The sequence below is a fragment of the Bufo bufo genome, chromosome 2, assembly GCF_905171765.1.
Source record: "Bufo bufo chromosome 2, aBufBuf1.1, whole genome shotgun sequence".
Classification (NCBI taxonomy): domain Eukaryota; kingdom Metazoa; phylum Chordata; class Amphibia; order Anura; family Bufonidae; genus Bufo; species Bufo bufo.
The window spans coordinates 766,756,824-766,778,961 of NC_053390.1; the positions used below are offsets into that span (position 1 = coordinate 766,756,824).

The 22,138-nt window shown below is 43.1% G+C and overlaps 1 protein-coding gene across 2 annotated transcripts in view; it reads right to left on the reverse strand.

The window, feature by feature from the left end:
* The window catches only part of LOC120990317, a 563,944-nt gene that overhangs the window by 462,112 nt on the left and 79,694 nt on the right, over positions 1–22,138 (reverse strand). For both annotated transcript variants that reach the window (XM_040419049.1, XM_040419048.1), the window contains exon 2: positions 14,674–14,841. In XM_040419049.1, the coding sequence (XP_040274983.1) occupies positions 14,674–14,841 (168 nt within the window). The remainder of the gene's footprint in view (positions 1–14,673; positions 14,842–22,138) is intronic.

A 22,138-nucleotide genomic window follows, 5' to 3' on the forward strand; every position in this document is an offset into this window, starting at 1 on the left:
TCAGATCCGTGAGAGGCTTGGCCAGCATGGAAAAGTCCCTGATGAACTTCCGATAATAATTGGCGAAGCCCAAAAAGCGCTGCAGGGAACGAAGACCACTGGGCTGGGGCCACTGAAAGACAGCCGAAACCTTCTCAGGATCCATGGAGAACCCCTCAGCGGAAATGATGTAACCTAAGAAGGTTACCTGGGATCGGTGAAATTCGCATTTCTCAAGCTTACCGAACAGCTTGTTCTCTCGTAACCGTTGCAACACTCGTCTGACATCCAGAATGTGGGCCTCCATGGATTCAGAATATACCAAGATGTCATCCAAATAGACCACCACACACTGCTGCAACAGGTCACGGAAAACATCGTTGATGAATTCCTGAAAGACTGCGGGCGCATTGCACAACCCAAAGGGCATAACCAAGGATTCGTAATGACCGGTCCTGGTGTTAAACGCGGTCTTCCACTCATCGCCCGCCTTGATCCTTACCAGGTTATATGCCGCCCTCAGGTCGAGTTTGGTAAAGACCGTGGCCCCTTTAAGGCGATCGAACAGCTCGGAAATCAAGGGTATCGGGTAAGCGTTCTTGATCGTGATGCGATTGAGACCCCTGTAATCGATGCAAGGCCTCAACTCACCGCCCTTCTATTTCACAAAGAAAAATCCAGCCCCTGCCGGGGACGAAGATTTGCGAATGTGTCCGCGTGAAAGCGCCTCCCTCACGTACTCCTCCATGGCCTCATTCTCCGCTACCGACAGTGGATAGACTTTGCCACGAGGAGGAACGGCACCAGATTGTAACTCTATGGCACAATCGTATGGGCGGTGCGGAGATAGGGCAACCGCGCGCACCTTATCGAATACATCCCGGTACTCCTCGTATTCAGGAGGCAACAGAGAGTCCGAGGAAGTACACAGCAACTTGACAGACCCATGGATGCAACTAGCCCCACACTGCGGTGACCACGAGAGGATCTCGACCGATCTCCAATCGAAAGTCGGATTATGCTTCTGGAGCCAGGGTACCCCAAGACCACCGAGTAGTGTGGAGACGAAATAACCTGGAGGCAGACCGACTCTCTGTGAACGGCACCAATGGCTATCCCCACTGGAAGGGTCTCATGAGTCACGTGTGGCGGCAGAAGGGGTCTGCCGTCTATCGCCTCAAGAGCCAGTGGGGAACCTCGAGCCTGCAGAGGAATGGAATTGGCGGCAGCGAACACACTATCAATGAACAAACCACCAGCACCAGAGTCCACCAACGCCTGGGTCGTCACCGAGCCCCCGACCCAGGAGAGGACAACAGTGATCAGTGGTTTGTCAACACGGGAAACCGGGGACGAGGAGACTCCACCCAAGATCTGCCCCCGACAGGATCTCAGGTACGAGCGTTTTCCCGGACGGTTCGGACATGCCAACCGAAAATGCCCACCGAGACCACAGTACATGCATCGGCCCTCGCGTCTCCGGAGTGCCCTCTCCCCCTCGGACAGGCGAGCAAACCCCAGCTGCATGGGTTCACCCCCAGACAAGTCATCCCCAGGAGGCGTGGGAGGAGAAGGAGGCACGGGTGGGACAGCAAACGTAGGCACCAATCTGTTAGAAGACCTCCGCAGGTTCTCCTTAAAGGAAGGTCTCTCCCTGAGTCTGGTGTCAATCAAAATCAGGAAAGAAATAAGAGACTCGAGCTCAACTGGTAGGTCCTTAGCTGCAACCTCATCCTTCAAGGCATCCGAGAGACCATGAGAGAAAGCAGCGACCAGAGCCTCATTATTCCAGCCCACCTCTGCTGCCAGGGTACGAAACTCAATGGCGTATTCAGCTACGGATCATGAACCCTGTCTGATGGACATAAGGAGCTTCGCAGCAGAGGCAGCACGAGCCGGCACATCGAATACCTTCCGAAGAGAAGCAACAAAACCGGAAAACTCGGCAACCACCGGATTGTTGTTCTCCCATAAAGGGCTGGCCCAGGCCAAGGCCTTGTCCGAGAGCAGCGAGATCAAGAAGCCCACCTTTGATCTCTCAGTGGGTTAGGCATGTGGCAGCAACTCGAAATAAATGCCCACCTGGTTAAGGAAACCTCGGCACTGAGTTGGCTCTCCCCCAAAGCGCTGTGGAAGAGGGGCAGAACCGGTCATACCCCGAAACACCGCAGGCGCAACAACAGGTGTCGGGGTAGACTCTGGCGCAACAACCGGAGCGGCAGTAGGAGCGAGCCCAGGAGCGACAACCGACCCATCGGCAACGGGAGCGAAATGAGCCGTGCGTTCAAGCAGGGTTTGCAACGCCACAGCGAACCGACCCAACAGGTGATCCTGCTGATCAAGTCTGGCAACCAGCGTGGGTAGCGAGGATGGCCCTGTACCGTCAGAATTCATGGCTTGGTCCTAATGTCACGGAACCATGAACCAGACGTACAACAAGAGATAAGTGAAAATAAGAAGGCTTTATTGAAAATAAAGCTGTAAAGCAAAAGTCCAAACGGATGGTGAAACCGAGCAGAGTCTTTGCGAAGCCAGAGGTCAGGAACCAGAAGGGTAGTCAGACGAAGCCAGGATCAGGAACCAGCAGGGTAGTCAGACGAAGCCAGGATCAGGAACCAGCAGGGTAGTCAGACGAAGCCAGGATCAGGAACCAGAAGCAGCAGCAGTCTTAGAAGCATGTGAACACAAGAGGACCAAGCAAGGAACTGAAGCCACAGACCTCCTATATATATGAGCTATGCATCCAGCTCCTCCCAGTGGAAAGGAGGAGCCGCAGGGTGGAAGGCTACAAGAAACCCAGAAACCAAGATGGCCGCCAGCACATGTCAAACGAAGGAGAACAGCAAGAAGGTAAGACCATGACACTAAAGCCCTTTTTTGTCGTGTATTAGTGGCAAAAGAAAAATATATTTGCCCTTCAGCGGTGAAGTTACATGGTCTAAAGCCTTCTGTGGCGTGCATAAGTGCAAAAAAATAAGGGCCTATGTGTCGTTCAGCGGTGCAGTTATATGTTCTAAAGCCCTTTTTGGCGTGTAATAGTGGCAAAAAATATATATATTTGCCGTTCAGCGGAGCAGTTATATGTTCTAAAGCCCTTTTTGCCGTGTATTAGTGGCAAAAGTTAAATATATTTGCCCTTCAGCGGTGAAGTTACATGTTCTAAACCCTTCTGTGGCGTGCATAAGTGAAAAAAAATAAGGGCCTATGTGTCGTTCAGCGGTGCAGTTATATGTTCTAAAGCCCTTTTTGGCGTGTATTAGTGGAAAAAGAAAAATCAGCTAACTACGGTGTAAAAGGAGTGCACTTCTTGGCGCTAACATCAACCTGTAAGGCTTAGTTCATGCTTTACTTATTTGGTCACGGGGCCAAAACTGACCAAATAACTGAAGTGTGCAGTGATTCTAAGAGTGACGCCTGTCATCTGCATATCATACTGACTCAAAGTATTATTTCACTACCACAGCAGACTCACAATGCGTGTTATTGCAAGGCACAGTGTTCTATACCATTATAAAGGCTCTCTGCAGCCAGGAAATAGCCGTTATATAACGAGATTCGCCGCGAATAATTTCGGATCGAAGTAAAATTCTTCATAAGATTTGGCGAACTGTCCGAATCAAATTTTAAAAAAATTCGCTCATCTCTAGAAGTGACATCAGAGGAGAAGGGTGGTGGCTACAGAGGCAATTAAAAGCAGAGGCAACTTATAGTCACAAGATTCAAAGAAAATGGCAAGACCAGATCTGCTTCTATCATGGTCAGCTTGGGAACCAGTGATGCTGCTGGTACCATTGGTGCAGACTTACAACATGCCAGACCTAGGCCTATGAATTTTTCTTCACAGTGCCTGCAGACAAAACCACTGTGGGAAAATAGACCTGACCAGCAATCAGAATAAGGGCTCATGCCCACGAACGTGTTCAGCCCATGCCAGTGCACGGACATCAACCGCGGGGCAGCCGCATGTGGATCGCGGACCCATTCACTTGAATGGGGTCCGCGATCCGCATCCGACGGTATGCACCACAAAAAAGTCGTGCATGCACTACTTTTTTGCGGTGCGGAGGCACGTACAGTAAACCCACGGAAGGACTCCGTAGTGCTTCTGTGGCCTTCCGATCTGTGCCTCCATTCCGCATCTGCCGGATTTCGGACCCATTTAAGTGAATGGGTCCGTGATCTGTGATGCGGGATGCACACGGCCGATGCCCATGTATTGCGGACCCACAATATGCGGGCCGCAATACGACCATGGCCAGCATACGGTTGTGTGCATGTGCCCTAAGACTGTCCCCCGGCCTCCTCTTTTTCTTGTTTTCTTTGTGGCAGCCAGGCCGCATGCATATGCAGTACAGTCAGTGTTCTTGTCCTCATCAGTTAATGCTTCTCCCACTCAGACTCCTCCTCAGTTTAGTCATCAGTCATTCATAATGGGATGTGTGGCCAGAAAACAACTATACGCACCCAGTAATCCGCTTGTATGAAAGCTGAACTCCCACCAGGCCAGGTTGCTGAATGTGAAATTGCTGCCATGGAGTATTACTATTTTTAACGGCTGTTAGACAGGTGCACTTCTGTCTAAGCGGTCCCATTGATTGATAGGCTGAATGGGATTTTAAAGGGGTTCTCCAGGCTTTTAATATTGATAATCTATCCTAGCACCGACTTTCCACCAGCTCTGCTACGAAAAGAATGAAAAGCCGTAGCAGCACCAGCAGCAGCCCATTTAGTTTGATGAACAATTTTTTTTGTGCCAGACCAGGCTGACGCACATCATTGCTGATTGTCATTATTTATACTCATACTTGTAGTACGGAAAGTTCTTGAACATTGCCAAAGAGTCCTTAAGGCTGCATATATGGTGTGGGGGGCAGGGCTGGTTTTAAATAAAATGTGACCCTGGGCAAAATCAACAGTGGGGCCCCAAATCTTGTAATAATGTACTAACAACACAGTTACATTCTGTCGATTCTGGTCCTCCCGCACAGATTTACACCCCATAAAGCTTCTTACACAGGTCTGCATCCTCATGGCCCCAGAATTTGCCCCATGCCCCCTCCCCTCACAGCAATGAGTTCCCCTCACTCACTGCATCTGAGAGTGTTAAAAACCGGAAGAACTGGCTTCCTCTTCTGGCGCGCTTTCCCCCAGCGGAGAACGGGGAAAGCACCCTGTTCTACAAATGAGCCACTGCCTGTACTAGACTTCCAGGCTCATTGTTAGTACAATCCAGTTCAGGCCACTGGATGGCAGCACTAAACTGTGATATAGTGATTTCTATACAGGGTAATGGGGCAATTTCCATTATTCTGTATAAGTTGTAATCTGATGATTGCAGGTTGTGGTCCTCTTGAGGACCTACTGTAACAAAAAGTAATAAAAAAAAAAGTTTTGAAAAAAAGTTTAGAAATTATAAAAACCAAAAAAATATTAAAAAGTAAAATCACTCCACTTTCCCCAAAATAAAAATAAACAAAAATAAAATAACATTATGGGTCGCATAAGAAAACACCCATACTATTAAAATATAAAAAAAAGTTAGCCCATATGGTGACTCGCATAACAGAAGAAAATAAAAAAGGCTGATTTCGCAGTTTATTCATCACTTTATCTCCCAAGAAAATTTTATAAAAAGTGATCATCATACACACCCCAAAATGGTATTGTCAAAACTGACAGATCGTCCCGCAAAAAATGAGCCCCCATTTTATGTTTTTCTTAATAAAATCTAACTTTTCACTGTTAGGGACATCCTGAGAATTTGATTTTTATTTAGCCTCCATTTTTGAAATGCTTCTGTGGGGATTTAAACTCTAAACCATCTACATTAACCCTACACTCAAACAAGTTCTTGAGCTTCTTTGGGGCGTTTTGACGCGCGTTTGTGGCCATAGGACACTGCAGTCAATCACACAAACGCGCGTCAAACGCGCGTTTACTATTGCAAAAAACGCGCATAGAAAATGCGCGTAAAACGCGCGACAAAACGCGTCTCAGAAACGCTCAGGTGTGAAAGCAGGGTAAGGGCAAGAACCTTAACCACTGAGCTATAGAGCTCCATGTTAAATTATTGTAACTATAATATGGCTAAAAATCCTCATAGTAGTTTTCCACACATTATGCATTCATATATATCAGAAGTATCATTTTATATATATATATATATATATATATATATATATATATATAATATATATATATATATATATATATATTGTAATTACATATTTATTTTGTGCTATACATTTTTTTACAATTACAAAACAAAAATATAAAATAAAATATTTCTGCTGTATATGAATACCTAATGCAAGAGAAACTTCTATGAGGCAATAGTTTAGCATTGAGCTCTATAGCTCAGTGGTTAAGGTTCTATGACTAACTGACCATAGCAACAGCCCATCTAGAGGGGGTGAACCCAGCCTCACCTAACAGAATCTAAGGGTGGGGGAGATAAAACCCATATGCATAGCTATCAGTATAAGATTATATAAAGAGGAATTTTTTTTATGAGGATTCAGCAAAATACAGAACCTTACATTTTAACCCATTTGTAGTGAACCACTGGGTCACTGAACTTGTTCAGAGCCAGCGACTGTTTCTTTTAATTTTAACGTTTGTGTGTATAAACATTGGCAGGCATTTGCCCCTGTTAACTCCTTAAGGACACAGCCTTATTTCACCTTAAGGACCAGGCAATTGTTTGCAAATCTGACCAGTGTCATTTTAAGTGGTGATAACTTTAAAACGACTTATCCAGGCCATTCTGAGATTGTTTTTTCGTCACATATTGTACTTCATGACACTGGTAAAATGAAGTTAAAAAAAATCATATTTATTTATAAAAAAATACCAAACTTAGCAGAAATTTGTAAAAAATTGCAAATTTCCAAGATTCAATTTCTCTACTTCTATAATACATAGTAATACCTCCAAAAATAGTTATTACTTTACATTCCTCATATGTGTCTACTTCATGTTTGGATCATTTTGGGAATGATATTTTATATTTTTGGGATGTTACAAGGCTTAGAAGTTTAGAAGCAAATCTTGAAATTTTTCTGAAATTTTCAAAAACCCAATTTTTAGGGACCAGTTCAGGTCTGAAGTCACCTTGCAAGGCTTACATAATAGAAACCACCCAAAAATGACCCCATTCTAGAAACTACACCCCTCAAGGTATTATAAACTGATTTTACAAACTGTGTTAACCCTTTAGGTGTTCCACAAGAATTAATGGAAAATAGAGATACAATTTCAAAATTTCACTTTTTTTGGCAGATTTTCCATTTTAATAATTTTTTTTCAGTTACAAAGCAAGGGTTAACAGCCAAACCAAACTCAATATTTATGGCTCTGTTTCTGTAGTTTACAAAAACACCCCATATGTGGTTGTAAACTGCTGTACGGGCACACGGCAGGGCGCAGAAGGAAAGGAATGCCATACGGTTTTTGGAAGGCAGATTTTGCTGGACTGTTTTTTTTTAAACCATGTCCCATTTGAAGCCCCCCTAATGCACCCCTAGAGTAGAAACTCCATAAAAGTGACCCTATCTAAGAAACTACACCTCTCAAGGTATTCAAAACCGATTTTACTAGGTGTTCCACAAGAGTTATTGGCAAATGGAGATGAGATTTCAGAATTTCTATTTTTTGGCAAATTTTCCATTTTAATCCATTTTTCCCAGTAACAAAGAAAGGGTTAAAAGCCAAACAAAACTCAATATTTATGGCCCTGATTCTGTAGTTTACAGAAACACCCCATATGTGGTCGTAAACAGCTGTACGGGCACACGGCAGGGCGCAGAAGGAAAGGAATGCCATACGGTTTTTGGAAGGCAGATTTTGCTGGACTGTTTTTTTTTACACCATGTCCCATTTAAAGCCCCCCTGATGCACCCCTAGAGTAGAAACTCCAAAAATGTGACCCCATTTTAGAAACTACGGGATAGGGTGGAAGTTTTGTTGGTACTAGTTTAGGGTACATATGATTTTTGATTGCTCTATATTACACTTTTTGTGAGGCAAGGTAACAAGAAATAGCTGTTTTGGTACCATTTTTATTTTTTGTTATTTACAACATTCATCTGACAGGTTAGATCATGTGGTATTTTTATAGACCAGGTTGTCACGGACGCGGAGATACATAATATGTATACTTTTTTTTATTTATGTAAGTTTTACACAATGATTTAATTTTTGAAGCAAAAAAAATCATGTTTTAGTCTTTCCATAGTCTGAGAGCCATAATTTTTTCAGTTTTTGGGCGATTACCTAGGGTAGGTTATAATTTTTGCGGGATAAGATGGCGGTTTTATTGGCACTATTTTGAGGTGCATTTGACTTTTTGATTACTTGCTATTATACTTTTTGTGATGTAAGGTGACAAAAAATGGTTTATTTAGCACAGTTTTTATTTAAAAAAATTTACGGTGTTCATCTGAGGGGTTAGGTCATGTGATATTTTATAGAGCCGGTCTATACGGATGCGGCGATACCTAATATGTATACTTTCTTTTTTATTTATGTAAGTTTTACACAATAACAGCTTTTTTAAAACAAAAAAATGATGTTTTAGTGTCTCCATATTCTGAGCCATAGTTTTTTTATTTTTTGGGCGATTGTCTTAGGTAGGGGCTAGTTTTTGGAGGGATGAGGTGACGGTTAGATTGGTACTATTTTGGTGGGCAAACGCCTTTTTGATCGCTTGCTGTTGTACTTTTTGTGATGTAAGGTCAAAAAAAATGGTTTATTTAGCACAGTTTTTATTTTTTATTTTTTACGATGTTCATCTGAGGGGTTAGGTCATGTGATATGTTTATAGAGCCGGTCGATATGGACGCGGCGATACCCAATATGTATACTTCCCCCCCCCCCTATTTTTTACCATTTTTTTTTTAACTTTATTTTGGGAAAATGACATTTTTGTTTATTTTTACTTGAAACTTTTCATTTTTGGGGGGGAAAACTTTATTTTTTCAACTTTTTTTTCACTAAGTTTTTGGTCCCACTTTGGGACTTGAACTTTTGGGGGTCTAATCCTTTACAATGCATTCCAATACTTCTGTATTGGAATGCATTGGCTATATGAGTAATACTGTGTGTATTACTCATACAGCTTCCGGCCTGTGAGATCCAGGGGGCTGGATCTCACAGGCACGTCACACAGGAAGGCAGTGCGATGCCTTCCTTAGACATCGCGCTGCCTTCCATGCCATCGGGTCCCCTCCACAGCCGCATGGGGACCCGATGGCAATAGGTAAAAGCTGCAAACCGCAGGTCTGAATTGACCTGCGGTTTGCGTGCGATCGCCGACATGGGGGGGTCACAGGACCCCCCGGGCATTTAGCCGAGGTGCCTGCTCAATGATTTGAGCAGGCACCGGCTTCCGATCACCGCCCGCTGTGTCCTGAAGAGGTTAAGGTATAATTTTTGAAACTCTTCTTCAGAACAAGCCAAAACACTGCTTATTCCAAAACTACTATGTGTGTGTTTGTGTGTATAAACACGGGTGGACATCTGCCCCTGTTAAGACATAATTTTTGAACAGTTGTTCAGAACAATCTGCTGCTTCTTCTGGTACTATTGTGTGTGCATGAATACGGGCAAGCATCTCCCTCCTGTAAGGAACAATTTTTATTTTTATTTTAAAAAGCATAACAAATCCTACTGAGCAGTATATTTTTAACCCCTTCCCAACATGTGACATACTATAATGTCCACACACTTGGGCCCTTGGTAGGACCCTCGGGATAATTATTGACAAAACGGTTCTCCGACCAAAAAATCCCTTTAGGGGTCCTAACTATATATGTATCTAAAACTACATCTTTTATTATATTCACTTAAAACTGCTTTTATAGAAAAGAAAAAATGTGTGTGATTAAAACTAAGCAGAGGGTATCAGTTTTAACACCAGTATATGGCAGTACTAAGATATGTGCTTTTTGTTGTAACACTGTGTTTGATAATAAATGCTGCTTGTTAAAAATGGAGTGGTGTGTAGTTTTTTTATTATTAAAATATCAACACCTCCATATATAACCTTTTTGTATATTCACTTTTGTACCCTATATGGTATTGCGGTGTATAGTGTAATGTGTTGCTGGTAACAGCAACAATATGTTCTAGGGGTGGTTATTAGCAGTGTGATTCAACACTGTTTTCAAAGGACGAACAGAGTATTATTATTATGTGATATCAAAACTCCCACATGTCGCCTTTTAATGTATTGACATTTGCAGCCTGTTTAGACTTGCAATGTATGACACGTTGTGCTATGGGGGTGAGAGACTCACAGTATAATGCTACTGCGGTATTCACCGCTAAGTGTGCTATTACATGTGCACTGATTGTACTCTCTGCTCGTTCACATATGCTATGTGGATTGTGACTTCAAGCACTGAGCGGATTGGTCACATAAACAGTTCTCTACATACACAACACACTATCCATCAAAATTTTCCTATCAATTCCAATTGGCGCCCTCTGCTATTCCCCATCTAAAATACAACAGCAAACACTACCCCTCCCGACATGTTTCACCGCTGCTTGCGGCTTCGTCAGGGGAGCACAACGTGTCATACATTGCAAGTCTAAACACGCTGCAAATGTCAAAAGGGATTTTTTGGTCAGAGGACCGTTTTTTTTGTTGTCATACTATAATGTCACAGCGGGAAGTGACCTCACGCAAATTGATATAATAGTACGTCATGCTGATCGGATGGGCACAGGAGCTGTGTGTGCCCGATCAGTGCAGGGGCCTGTCTGAGACTGACAACTGAGCTCCTGCTGTATCTGCCGGCACCAATGACAACCCTGGCTGCCATCAATATTAAACCCTTATATACCATCGTCAATGCTGACAGTGGCATATAGGAGTTTCACAAAAGGAGGGAGCTCCATCTGTCTCTCCATCGGCCCCCAGCGCTGCTATGACAGGGTGCCAATGGCTGCCTTACAAAGACCTTGGGCCTGCCATCTACTGAGGCCCATGAGACATGCTGTATTGTTTAAATACAGTACAATACAGCATGCATTGTACTGCATCGAAACAGGGATCAGACTCCCAAAAGTTGAATTCCCATAGTGGGAGAAAAATAAAAAGTGAAAACAAAATTAAAATAGAGGAACGCCATAAAAAAAAAAAAAATTGTACCAGAACAGCCATTTTTTGGTCAACTTGCCTCACAAAAAGCATAATATCGAGTGATCAAAAAATCATATGTACCTGCAAAAAACAAGCCCGCACACAAGACCATCTCCAGAAAAATGAAAACCAAAAATATATGGCTTTCACAAAATGGCGACGCAAAAACATAATAAAAAATAATAATAATTTGAGTAAATGTGCTAAAAAAAATATAGAAAATTGGTATCTCTGTAATCGTACTGACCAGCAGAATAAAGATAAAATATAATTTTTCCCAGACAGTGTACACCGCAATAACAAAACTCCCAAAATAATGGCAGAGTTGCTGCCTTTTTGTTTGGCTACATGCACACGGCCGTTGTTTTGATCAATTCACTTCAATGGGGCCGCAAAAGATGTGGACAGAACTCCGTGTGCTGTCCGCATCCGTGGCTCTGTTCCGTGGACCGCAAAAAAATATAACATGTCCTATTCTTTTCCACACTTTGAAAACAAGAATAGGCAGTTATATTAAAGGCTGTCCGTGCCGTTCTGCAAATTGCGGACCACAAAACACACAACGGTTATGTGCATATAGCCTTATCCTGCTTCCCAAAAAACTAAATAAAAAACAATCAAAAGGTCATATGTACCCCAAAATAGAACCTATGATACTGGCAATTCATTCCACAAATAATAAGACCCCATACAACTCCATTGAGAGAAAAATAAAATGGTTCTCAGAAAATGGCAGTACTGGTATCTCAAATGCTGTTCAAAAACAACATGGTGCCCCTAAATCAATCCATCAAAATCTCTGCTGCAAAAGCCAAATGGCAGTCTTTCGCTTTTGTACCCTGCACATTATTAAAGGTTACGTTTTACACTGGTGAGGGTGCTCTGTGATATATTTATTAGTTAAGTGACACTAGTGACTGATTTAGACCTCTGATGTCTCCATCTATCAGATCTGTGAGTAACCCCAGATCAGTTGTCAGCACAAGATACGTATATCACCACAATGTTTCTAAAATGCGCATGGTGCTCTTTTACTCCTGAGCTCTATGATATGTTTATGGTATGTCTAGGCAAAAGATTAGGGCCACATAAAGGGTATTTATAAAACCAGGAGGAAACACAGCATAATAATAAGAGGGCTTACTTTTCACACTGGCACACACTGGGCACAACATATTGGGCAGTGAGATGGCATATCTGTGTAAAAATTCCAATTTTCACTCTGCACAGTCTACTTTGAGTGGATTTTTGCAAAACACCTGTGGGTCAAAATGCTTACTTTTCCCTTGGTAATTTCTGTGAGTGGTGTGGTTCCTAAAATGGAGTCACTTCTTGGGGTTTATTTTTATTTATTTTTTATTTAAAAGCAGGACCACTATAGTTGTAGGCCAGTACTGTATAAATTACCAAACTAGGACTCAAATAAAACTCAACAGCCGTTTATGATCACATATGGGATAAAGCCGTATCCAGGAGAAAAAGGGTAACAAATTGTGGGGTGCATTTTATCCTGTTACTGCCTGTGAAAATTAAAAACTTGGGCCTAAAATCTGGCTTGGAAAAAAAAAAAAAGTGTTCCACAATTATTTTTATATACAGTAACACATGTCAGATTTGCATGGCCTGAGTAGAAGGGGTTAAACAGGCTGTTTTCTAACACCATCAACCATGCTTTTACCCATAGCAATATATGTCAGTGTCACTCTGACATTACAGGGAGTGCAGAATTATTAGACAAGTTGTATTTTTGAGTATTAATTTTATTATTGAACAAGAACCATGTTCTCAATGAACCCAAAAAACTCATTAATATCAAAGCTGAATATTTTTGGAAGTAGTTTTTAGTTTTTTTTTTAGTTTTAGCTATTTTAGGGGGATATCTGTGTGTGCAGGTGACTATTACTGTGCATAATTATTACGCAACTTAACAAAAAACAAATATATACCCATTTCAATTATTTATTTTTACCAGTGAAACCAATATAACATCTCAACATTCACAAATATACATTTCTGACATTCAAAAACAAAACAAAAACAAATCAGTGACCAATATAGCCACCTTTCTTTGCAAGGACACTCAAAAGCCTGCCATCCATGGATTCTGTCAGTGTTTTGATCTGTTCACCATCAACATTGCGTGCAGCAGCAACCACAGCCTCCCAGACACTGTTCAGAGAGGTGTACTGTTTTCCCTCCATGTAAATCTCACATTTGATGATGGACCACAGGTTCTCAATGGGGTTCAGATCAGGTGAACAAGGAGGCCATGTCATTAGATTTTCTTCTTTTATACCCTTTCTTGCCAGCCACGCTGTGGAGTACTTGGACGCGTGTGATGGAGCATTGTCCTGCATGAAAATCATGTTTTTCTTGAAGGATGCAGACTTCTTCCTGTACCACTGCTTGAAGAAGGTGTCTTCCAGAAACTGGCAGTAGGACTGGGAGTTGAGCTTGACTCCATCCTCAACCCGAAAAGGCCCCACAAGGTCATCTTTGATGATACCAGCCCAAACCAGTACTCCACCTCCACCTTGCTGGCGTCTGAGTCGGACTGGAGCTCTCTGCCCTTTACCAATCCAGCCATGGGCCCATCAAGACTCACTCTCATTTCATCAGTCCATAAAACCTTAGAAAAATCAGTCTTGAGATATTTCTTGGCCCAGTCTTGACGTTTCAGCTTGTGTGTCTTGTTCAGTGGTGGTCATCTTTCAGCCTTTCTTACCTTGGCCATGTCTCTGAGTATTGCACACCTTGTGCTTTTGGGCACTCCAGTGATGTTGCTCTGAAATATGGCCAAACTGGTGGCAAGTGGCATCTTGGCAGCTGCACGCTTGACTTTTCTCAGTTCATGGGCAGTTATTTTGCGCCTTGGTTTTTCCACACGCTTCTTGCGACCCTGTTGACTATTTTGAATGAAACGCTTAATTGTTCGATGATCACGCTTCAGAAGCTTTGCAATTTTAAGAGTGCTGCATCCCTCTGCAAGATATCTCACTATTTTTGACTTTTCTGAGCCTGTCAAGTCCTTCTTTTGACCCATTTTGCCAAAGGAAAGGAAGTTGCCTAATAATTATGTACACCTCATATAGGGTGTTGATGTCATTAGACCACAACCCTTCTCATTACAGAGATGCACATCACCTAATATACTTAATTGGTAGTAGGCTTTCGAGCCTATACAGCTTGGAGTAAGACAACATGCATAAAGAGGATGATGTGGTCAAAATACTCATTTGCCTAATAATTCTCTACAGGGTGTATTTACTATTGATGTCCTTGCTTTAAAGAACTTCTAAAGGAGGAGGAGAGGGAAGAGAAATAAATTCTAAAAATAAAAAGACAAGAGAGGAAAAACAGGAAACATGAAAGTGTCATACAGCAATCTTCAAGGTATTTGGAGCACTTCAGGTAGAATCGATTTGCGCTCAAGTAGAATTTTCATCGGAATCAAGAAATTTGCTCTGCTCTACTTTCTACTATCTCTACTTGTACATTCTTCACAATAAACCAAATATACCTGACAGAACTTATGAAGAACTTACCATTTTGTGATAGCATAGCGAACTTGGTGTAGCTGTTACTTAAATCTTCTAAGTTCAATTTAATGTTTTCACCTACAATCGAAAGATCAAGTCTACTTGGGGATTCTTCTTTCTTTCCATCAAGTTCTGCTAAGCACAACTTCAGCTTGTGCATTTCAAAGTCATATTCTGTGACAAAACACAAAAATTATAATAAGTTTAGAAAGCTATGTCCATCTCTCTAAAAAAAATACTTTATAAATGTTACATGATTTTATTTTGGTATTTTATTTAAATAATAGCAATTAAAGCATTTGGAGGTGGTGATCAGTTGATCACTATATGTCCAGTTTACAGTTTCTTACTCTTGATGATCAGCAGGTATTGTTTTGGGGCACAACATCTGGGAACACAATATACATTATATGGCCAAAAGTACCGTATGTGGACATTATTCACGGAATCAAGTTCTTGAAGGGGGTGGGACTGGAGATCCCTCTATTTTCCATTATTGCTCTTCCATAGTTTTAATATTATCTCAGAGACTGTTGCTCATATATTAAAAAGTAACAGTAATACATTTAAAAGGCCAAACTGGCAAAAAAAATAATAATCATTACAATAAACTCCTTATCACCACCCCATTGTTTCCATTCTGTGGCCCTCCCTAATTAGAGCTCCTGCCTTGACCCTATCTAGAGATGAGCAAATTGAATCCCACAAAGTGGAATTCGATCCGAATTTCAGGATAAATTTGATTCGCCAAATTTGCTCGTGCTTCCTGTCAGCGAATCGATTTAGCCGGAAATAGTATAAGAAACAAAAAAATTCAAACTTCCCTCCTCCATTTGCTCGCAACGGGTCGCCAGCCCCTATCTTGCTTGAAGATCTCATCTGAAATCCCATGCACAGAATTTCGGCCGAGATCTTCAAGCAAGATGGCGGCGGCCTGCCCGTCGCGAGCAAATGGAGGCGGTAAGTTTGATTTAATTAATTTTTTTATTGTTAATTTTATTCTCAGATCATATATGAATGCGGCATCTGAGGGGTACAATGACGGGGGCGGCGCTATCGCAGCTCCCTGTCATTGCACCCTCTACTTACAAAAAAATGTGGTTCGTCACAGAGCAAATTTTTTCGTGAAATTTGGCGAATTAAAGAAATTCGCTCATCTCTAACTCTAGCAATTTCTATTGACAGCCTGTCCAGATGTTTTAGTTAGGGCTGTATTAGTCGGTCAGATCATTGTTAACAAGCGTTCATATGACGCCTGCCTGTGTAAAATGACTGCCGATTACCCGACGAACAAGCAAATGCTTGTTCATCGGGTAATCGCAATTTTTAAGCAGGCTAAAAAAATAATTTGCTGGTGGCAGATTGTGCTATCTAATCATGGTCTGCTGATGGCACTAGAGATCGATACTCCCCATACTGTGGATGAGATTACTGCATGTAATAGCAACAGTCACCTCCACTGATAGCAGGCGATCGTCGGGAAGGAATGAGTGACTCAGAGAGGGAATGTGAGACCTGTCAGACCCCATATTCACAGCTTTAGGATTAAAGGGTTTGTCCAATTTTGGACATTGGTGCCATATCGCTAGGATATGCCCTAAAGTCTGAAAGGTGTAGGTCCCACCTCTGGGACCAGCACCTATCTTTAGTATGGAGCCCGCAAAGTACATAAGGGCACACCGTGGATGTGCGGCCGCCCTCCATTCATTTCTATGAAACTGCTGAAAATACCTGAGTGACGTGCTCAGCTATTTTGTGAAGTCCCATTGAAATTAATAGGAAGCGCACAGTGCACAAGCTGCCACTGCGTAATTCACTACTATGGGGTTTACAGAAATAGCCAGAGGTGAAATCCGTAGCTATCAGATATTGGGGGCATAGTCTAGCGATATGTCCTCAATGTCCAGGATGAGACAACTAGTGATGAGCAGCAGGGGTCATATTCGAATTTGTGATATTTCGCAAATATTTTGTAGAATATTCATCGAATATTTGCGAATTCTAATATTCGTTATATTCTACATTCTTTTTTCTAACTCGAAAATCGTCAAGGTAATGATCGCGTAATATGCGAATATTACGCGATCAATACAGGCATGGGTCAAAAACGAATATATAGCATATAGAATATAGTGCTATATATTCGTTTTTTGGAATATTCGTCATTTTTTTCCATCTGAAGTTATGATTCCTCCCTGCTTAAGTTGCTTGTGGGCCAATGACTCATTGGCCCACACGCAAGAAGCAGGGGGGAATCATGTGTTCAGATGGAAAAAATTACGAATATTCGAAAAACTAATATTTAGCACTTTATTCGAAATATTCGTGAATTCTCAAAGTGCCGACTTTCGCGATTAAAATTCGGAATTCAATTATTCGTGCTCAACACTAGAGACAACCCTTTTAACTGGTTATTGCAACTATCACAAGAACTGTGCCTACTTATAAAAGTATGTGTATTTGCACTTTGCTTCTATCTTCAGTAAAGAACTGTTTGCTATAACAAAACAGGCCTCAACATTGTCTGCTCTGCTAGTTTCCATCTACCTGCCTCATACCCCACAACTCACCAACACCAAGGGCACCCCAACTACCACTGGGCAAAAGACCATCACCAGGATGTGCTCTGAGATGAAGAAAGGGTCCACTCTTCCCAAAAACTGTGAGCGACCCAGAAGGAACAATGTCACTGTGAGTAACCAACACCTCTCAACTCACAGACACTACCACTCCTATCCTCTGCTCAACTACTCCTCCCATGAGTGCTGCTACATATGAAGTCCCAGAGTGGACCTTCAGAACTCTGATAGTGCTCAACTCCATGAGGACATACGTTGTGCATGTTTGGATGGATGTCCGCACTTTAAAGATGATGTTGTTCCGGAGTGGAGTAGGCAGCATAGCCTCCCAGTTGCGGCATGAACAGGCCTCTAGTAGCTACAGACAATGAGAAGACAAAGCTTTAAGATTGCTTGGAGCCCGGAAGAGTCGCGAAGTTCATCAATATTCAAACCATAACTATCAGCCCCTGGTCTTTTTGTCAGGGAAAACATTACGAGTTCCCAGTCATCATGGATGGGAAGGAGGACATCCTGTGGTGTACGGAGATGGAGCGGGTGTTCGGATTCCCCCCGCACTATACGGATGTCTCAGAAATGAACTGCTGCTCCCAACAGCAGCTCCTGGGAAGGTCATGGAGCGTCCCAATCATCCGGCATCTATTCTCCCCACTGAAGGATTATTTTGAAAGTGTGTAGAAGCCACACGGGGCCCCCACGCTGCAGATTTATCATGGAGACAATGGATTTTATAATACTACATTATTATATAAAGAAAAATAAATAAATAAATGAAGCCCCTTCGTCACCCGGCTCCGAGGTGCGATCAGCTACATCATCATCATCGAGTACTGTCTGCACGTCACTGGTGTCCTCCTCAACCAACTCTGGGTCAGGAGCCTAACGCTCGCAACACCAGCTCTCACGCCACTCTCCTCATCACTATATGCCCGCCTAGTGGAGGAAGCGCCGGATGACTCCTCCACATCTTGGCTTGCCAGTAGCTGCTGACTGTTTTTTGTAGCTCGTCCTCACTGTATAGTGGAGCTGATCCCATAGCATACAATACTTCTCTGGCTGAGGGAACAGAAAAGGACAGAGGCTGGTTGAGGACAGGTGAGGGCACAGGTCCTGCTCTCGGGCCATGCCAACTAAGGGTTGTGTTTGACGAACCCACCGATGTCTGATGTCACTTGTGATGAAGTAGAAGATCGAGTCAACCATTAAAGAACCGCTGGGTTGCTGGTCAAGACACGACATCTAATCTAATACAATGTAGTACAGTAAAAATTACTTATATTGGCACAATTGCACACCTTACATTTGCGATGCCTGCATTTTAGTGATGATCGAGCACCAAAGTATTCGGGTGTTCGGCCCAAACACATTGCTATATTCGTGTGCTCGGCCGAGCATCTGAGTATAATGGAAGTCAATGGGAGACAACCAGGCACCCCCTGCTCTGAAGAGAGGAGGGTGCCTGGTCCATTGGAAAAGGTCAGAAAGTGACAGAAACACCACCGAAATGGATCGGGAACACCATGGGGACGATGTCTAGATGCATCTTGGACTCCCAGGTCGCTGCTGGGAACCATGTTGTCCGAGTTGTACGCCACTTTTACAGACTGACAAAAATACGCACACCCCCCCCCCCCCCCCACACACACACACACACACTATTTTACAGTTTACCCCCCCCACACACACACACACACACACACTATTTTACAGTTTACAGGAAAAATTGTTAGGAAACATTCTTTTATGTATATTCAATTACAAAATATACAAAATTACAAGCAAGAGGCACTCCGAAACAGCCTGTATATCACATAAAGGAGGGCCTCATTCACATTGTGGTACAATTGTTCAGGTAGTGGGACTCCTACACTCATAAAGCCTATGAACAAAAAAAAAGGGATGCCAAAAATTACAAGGAACCGGCACTCCAAAACACCCTTTGTTACATATAAAGGAGGGCATCATAGACACCCTTGAAAAATTATGATTGATGGCCTGCTGGTGACCCTCAAAAACATTTGGAGCAAGGGCCTGCTGATCTGACCATCGAAAACCTTAGGGGTGAGGGCCTGCTGCCACATTAGTGACTCTAGATAACCTCTGAGCGATTGCACGTCCCCGTGATGGCGATGATCCATTTGGATGTCTGCCCTATCAGCTTTCGATGTTCCTTTCTGCGCCTACCATGGTGATCATGGGTAACGGGGAATTAGGGTTTAATGCCGGAGAGGGAACTTGAGAAAGGGATACCACATCCAAGGGAGGTCAATGGCTGAAATCTGATTGGGTGGAGAGGGTGGGTCAAGTTATTAAAGCAGAAACATCCAAGGAAGGCAGCAGGTGCGCCGCAATTAGCCACTCCCTACTCGGGGAGGTAGTGACGATAAATAACAATACAGGACTCTTAAGATGCCCTGTTATTGGAATGAGTAATAAAAAATTACAGGGAATGTCATTGCGGTATTTTGGATGAGGAAACGTTATACAGGAGAGGCCCTGCTGCCGCTTTGTTGACTCTAGATAACTTTTTCCTGATCGCATGTCCCTGTGACGTCCACAATCCATTTGGATATCTTCCCTATCAACTTTCGATGTTCTTTTATGTGCCTAACATGGTGACCATCGGTAACGGGAAATTATTGTTCGATTTCGGAGAGGGAGCCTCATAAACGGCTACGGCTACTACTTTAAAGCAAGGCAGCATGAGTTGCGGGCCTGCAAGTGAGCTGACCCTGTAAAAGATTTGAGTTGCGGGCCTGAAGGTGAGCTGACCCTGTAAAAGATATTAGGTTCGGGCCTGCTGGTGAGCTGACCCTGTAAAACATTATATGCTAGTGTCTGCGGGTGAGCTGACCCTGTAAAACATTTTATGCGATGGCCTGCAGCTGAGCTGACCCTCTAAAGAGTTCTATGCGAGAGCCTGCATGTGAGCTGACCCTATAAAAGATTTAAGTCACGGGCCTGCATGTGAGCTGAGCCAGTAAAAGATTTGAGTTGCGGACCTGCAGGTGAGCTGACCCAGTAAAAGATTTTAGGTGCGGGCCTGCTGGTGAGCTGAGGTGGAACCAACAAAACCAACTTGATTTTGATGGCTGTATTAATCTGCAGGTGACCATGATACAGCTCCACAGATTGTTTCCATCTGCATCTTTCAGACTCAGTCATTGTGCGACTATGTGGCCTCCTCATGCTGCCATCTCCACACCATGTCACCTTGCCACTCATTTTTATCACCATGATGCTGCTGATGCCGATTATAAGGCCTTAAACTGATCACCAGGCCCACAATTTAATTAAGGTTTTGTAATTGATAAAACCAACTTGCTTTTGTGGGCTGCGATAAAACCAACTTGCTTTTGTGGGCTGCATCAGTGGCGTAGCTAGAATTGACTGGGCCCCACAGCAAATTTTTGAATGGGGCTCCATCCCACAGTAATTTTTTAGCGACACCTTCATTTCATGCCACCCCATTCCTGTGGCTAGTAAAGATCGCTCTCTCAGACCTGGGCCGGCAGCTGTTCTATCCGTTTTATACACTGTCTATACTGTCACTGTATATAATTTAATTGTGTCATACTGTTGAGGGGGCCCTGACCAAATCCTTTAGTCCTCCTCCTCCTGGATGTGCCCCTTCTGGATCAGAGCCCCAAAGCTGCAGCTTCCCCTGCTTCCCCTATAGCTATGGCTCTGGTCTGCATTAATATGCTGGTGACTGTGATACATCTCCACAGATGGTTTCCATCTGCATCTTTCTAAACAATCTGTGGCTTCAGTCTTTTATCCAGACTCTGTCATTGTGCCACTATGTGGCCTCCTCATGCTGCCGTCTCCGCACCATGTCACCTTTCCACTAATTTTTATCACCTTGCTGCTGCTGATGCAGCTTAAAATGGCTTAAAGTGATCACCAGGCCCACAATCTAATTAAGGTTTTATACACAAAACCAAAGTAAAAAAATAGATTTTATAGGAAAAATTGATTGAAAACATTCTTTCTTGTATATTTACTTGTATATAAAGTGCAAGTGCTGCCAAAAATTACAAGTAAGAGGCACTCCGATACAACCTGTATATCACATAAAAGAGGGCCTCATTCACATTGCGTTGCGGGCCTGCAGGTGAGCTGACCCTGTAAAAGATTTTAGGTTTGGGCCTGTAGGTGAGCTGACCCTGTAAAAGATTTGAGTTGCGGGCATGCAGGTGAGCTGACCAAGTAAAACATTATATTCGAGGGCCTGCTGCTGAGCTGACCTTCTAAAACATTAGGGGCGAGGGCCTGCTGGTGAGCTGACCCTGTAAAACTTTATATGCGATGGCCTGCTGCTGAGCTGACCCTCTTAAACATTAGTGCCGAGGGCCTGCTGCTGAACTGACCCTCTAAAACATTAGGGGCGAGGGCCTGCTGCTGAACTGACCCTATAAAAAAAATTTGAGTAGAGGGCCTGCAGTTGAGCTGACCCTATTAAAAAAATTAGAGTGGAGGGAATATATACAATCTGGATTGTGAGGAGGAGAAAGCAAGATTGTACCATATACTCTTTTTTTGGAAAAGGTGCATGGTAATACACTGCAGTAGATTGAGTACATTATAAATTATAGATTGAAATTGCCTTTATGTTCATCATCAGCTCAGCTCTCCTCTGGTGGAGTTGAGAAGTCAGGGGCAATCCAGGGCTTGTTCATTTTTATCTGAGTCAACCTGTCAGCATTGCCAGTGGACAAGCGGATACATTTATCTGTTATAATGACACCAGCAGCACTAAATACACGCTCAGACAAAACGCTGGCGGCAGGGCAGGCCAGCACCTCCAAGGCGTAGAGCTCAAGTTCGTGCCACGTGTCCAGCTTGGACACCCAGTAGTTATAAGGCACTGAGGGATCATTTAGGATGCT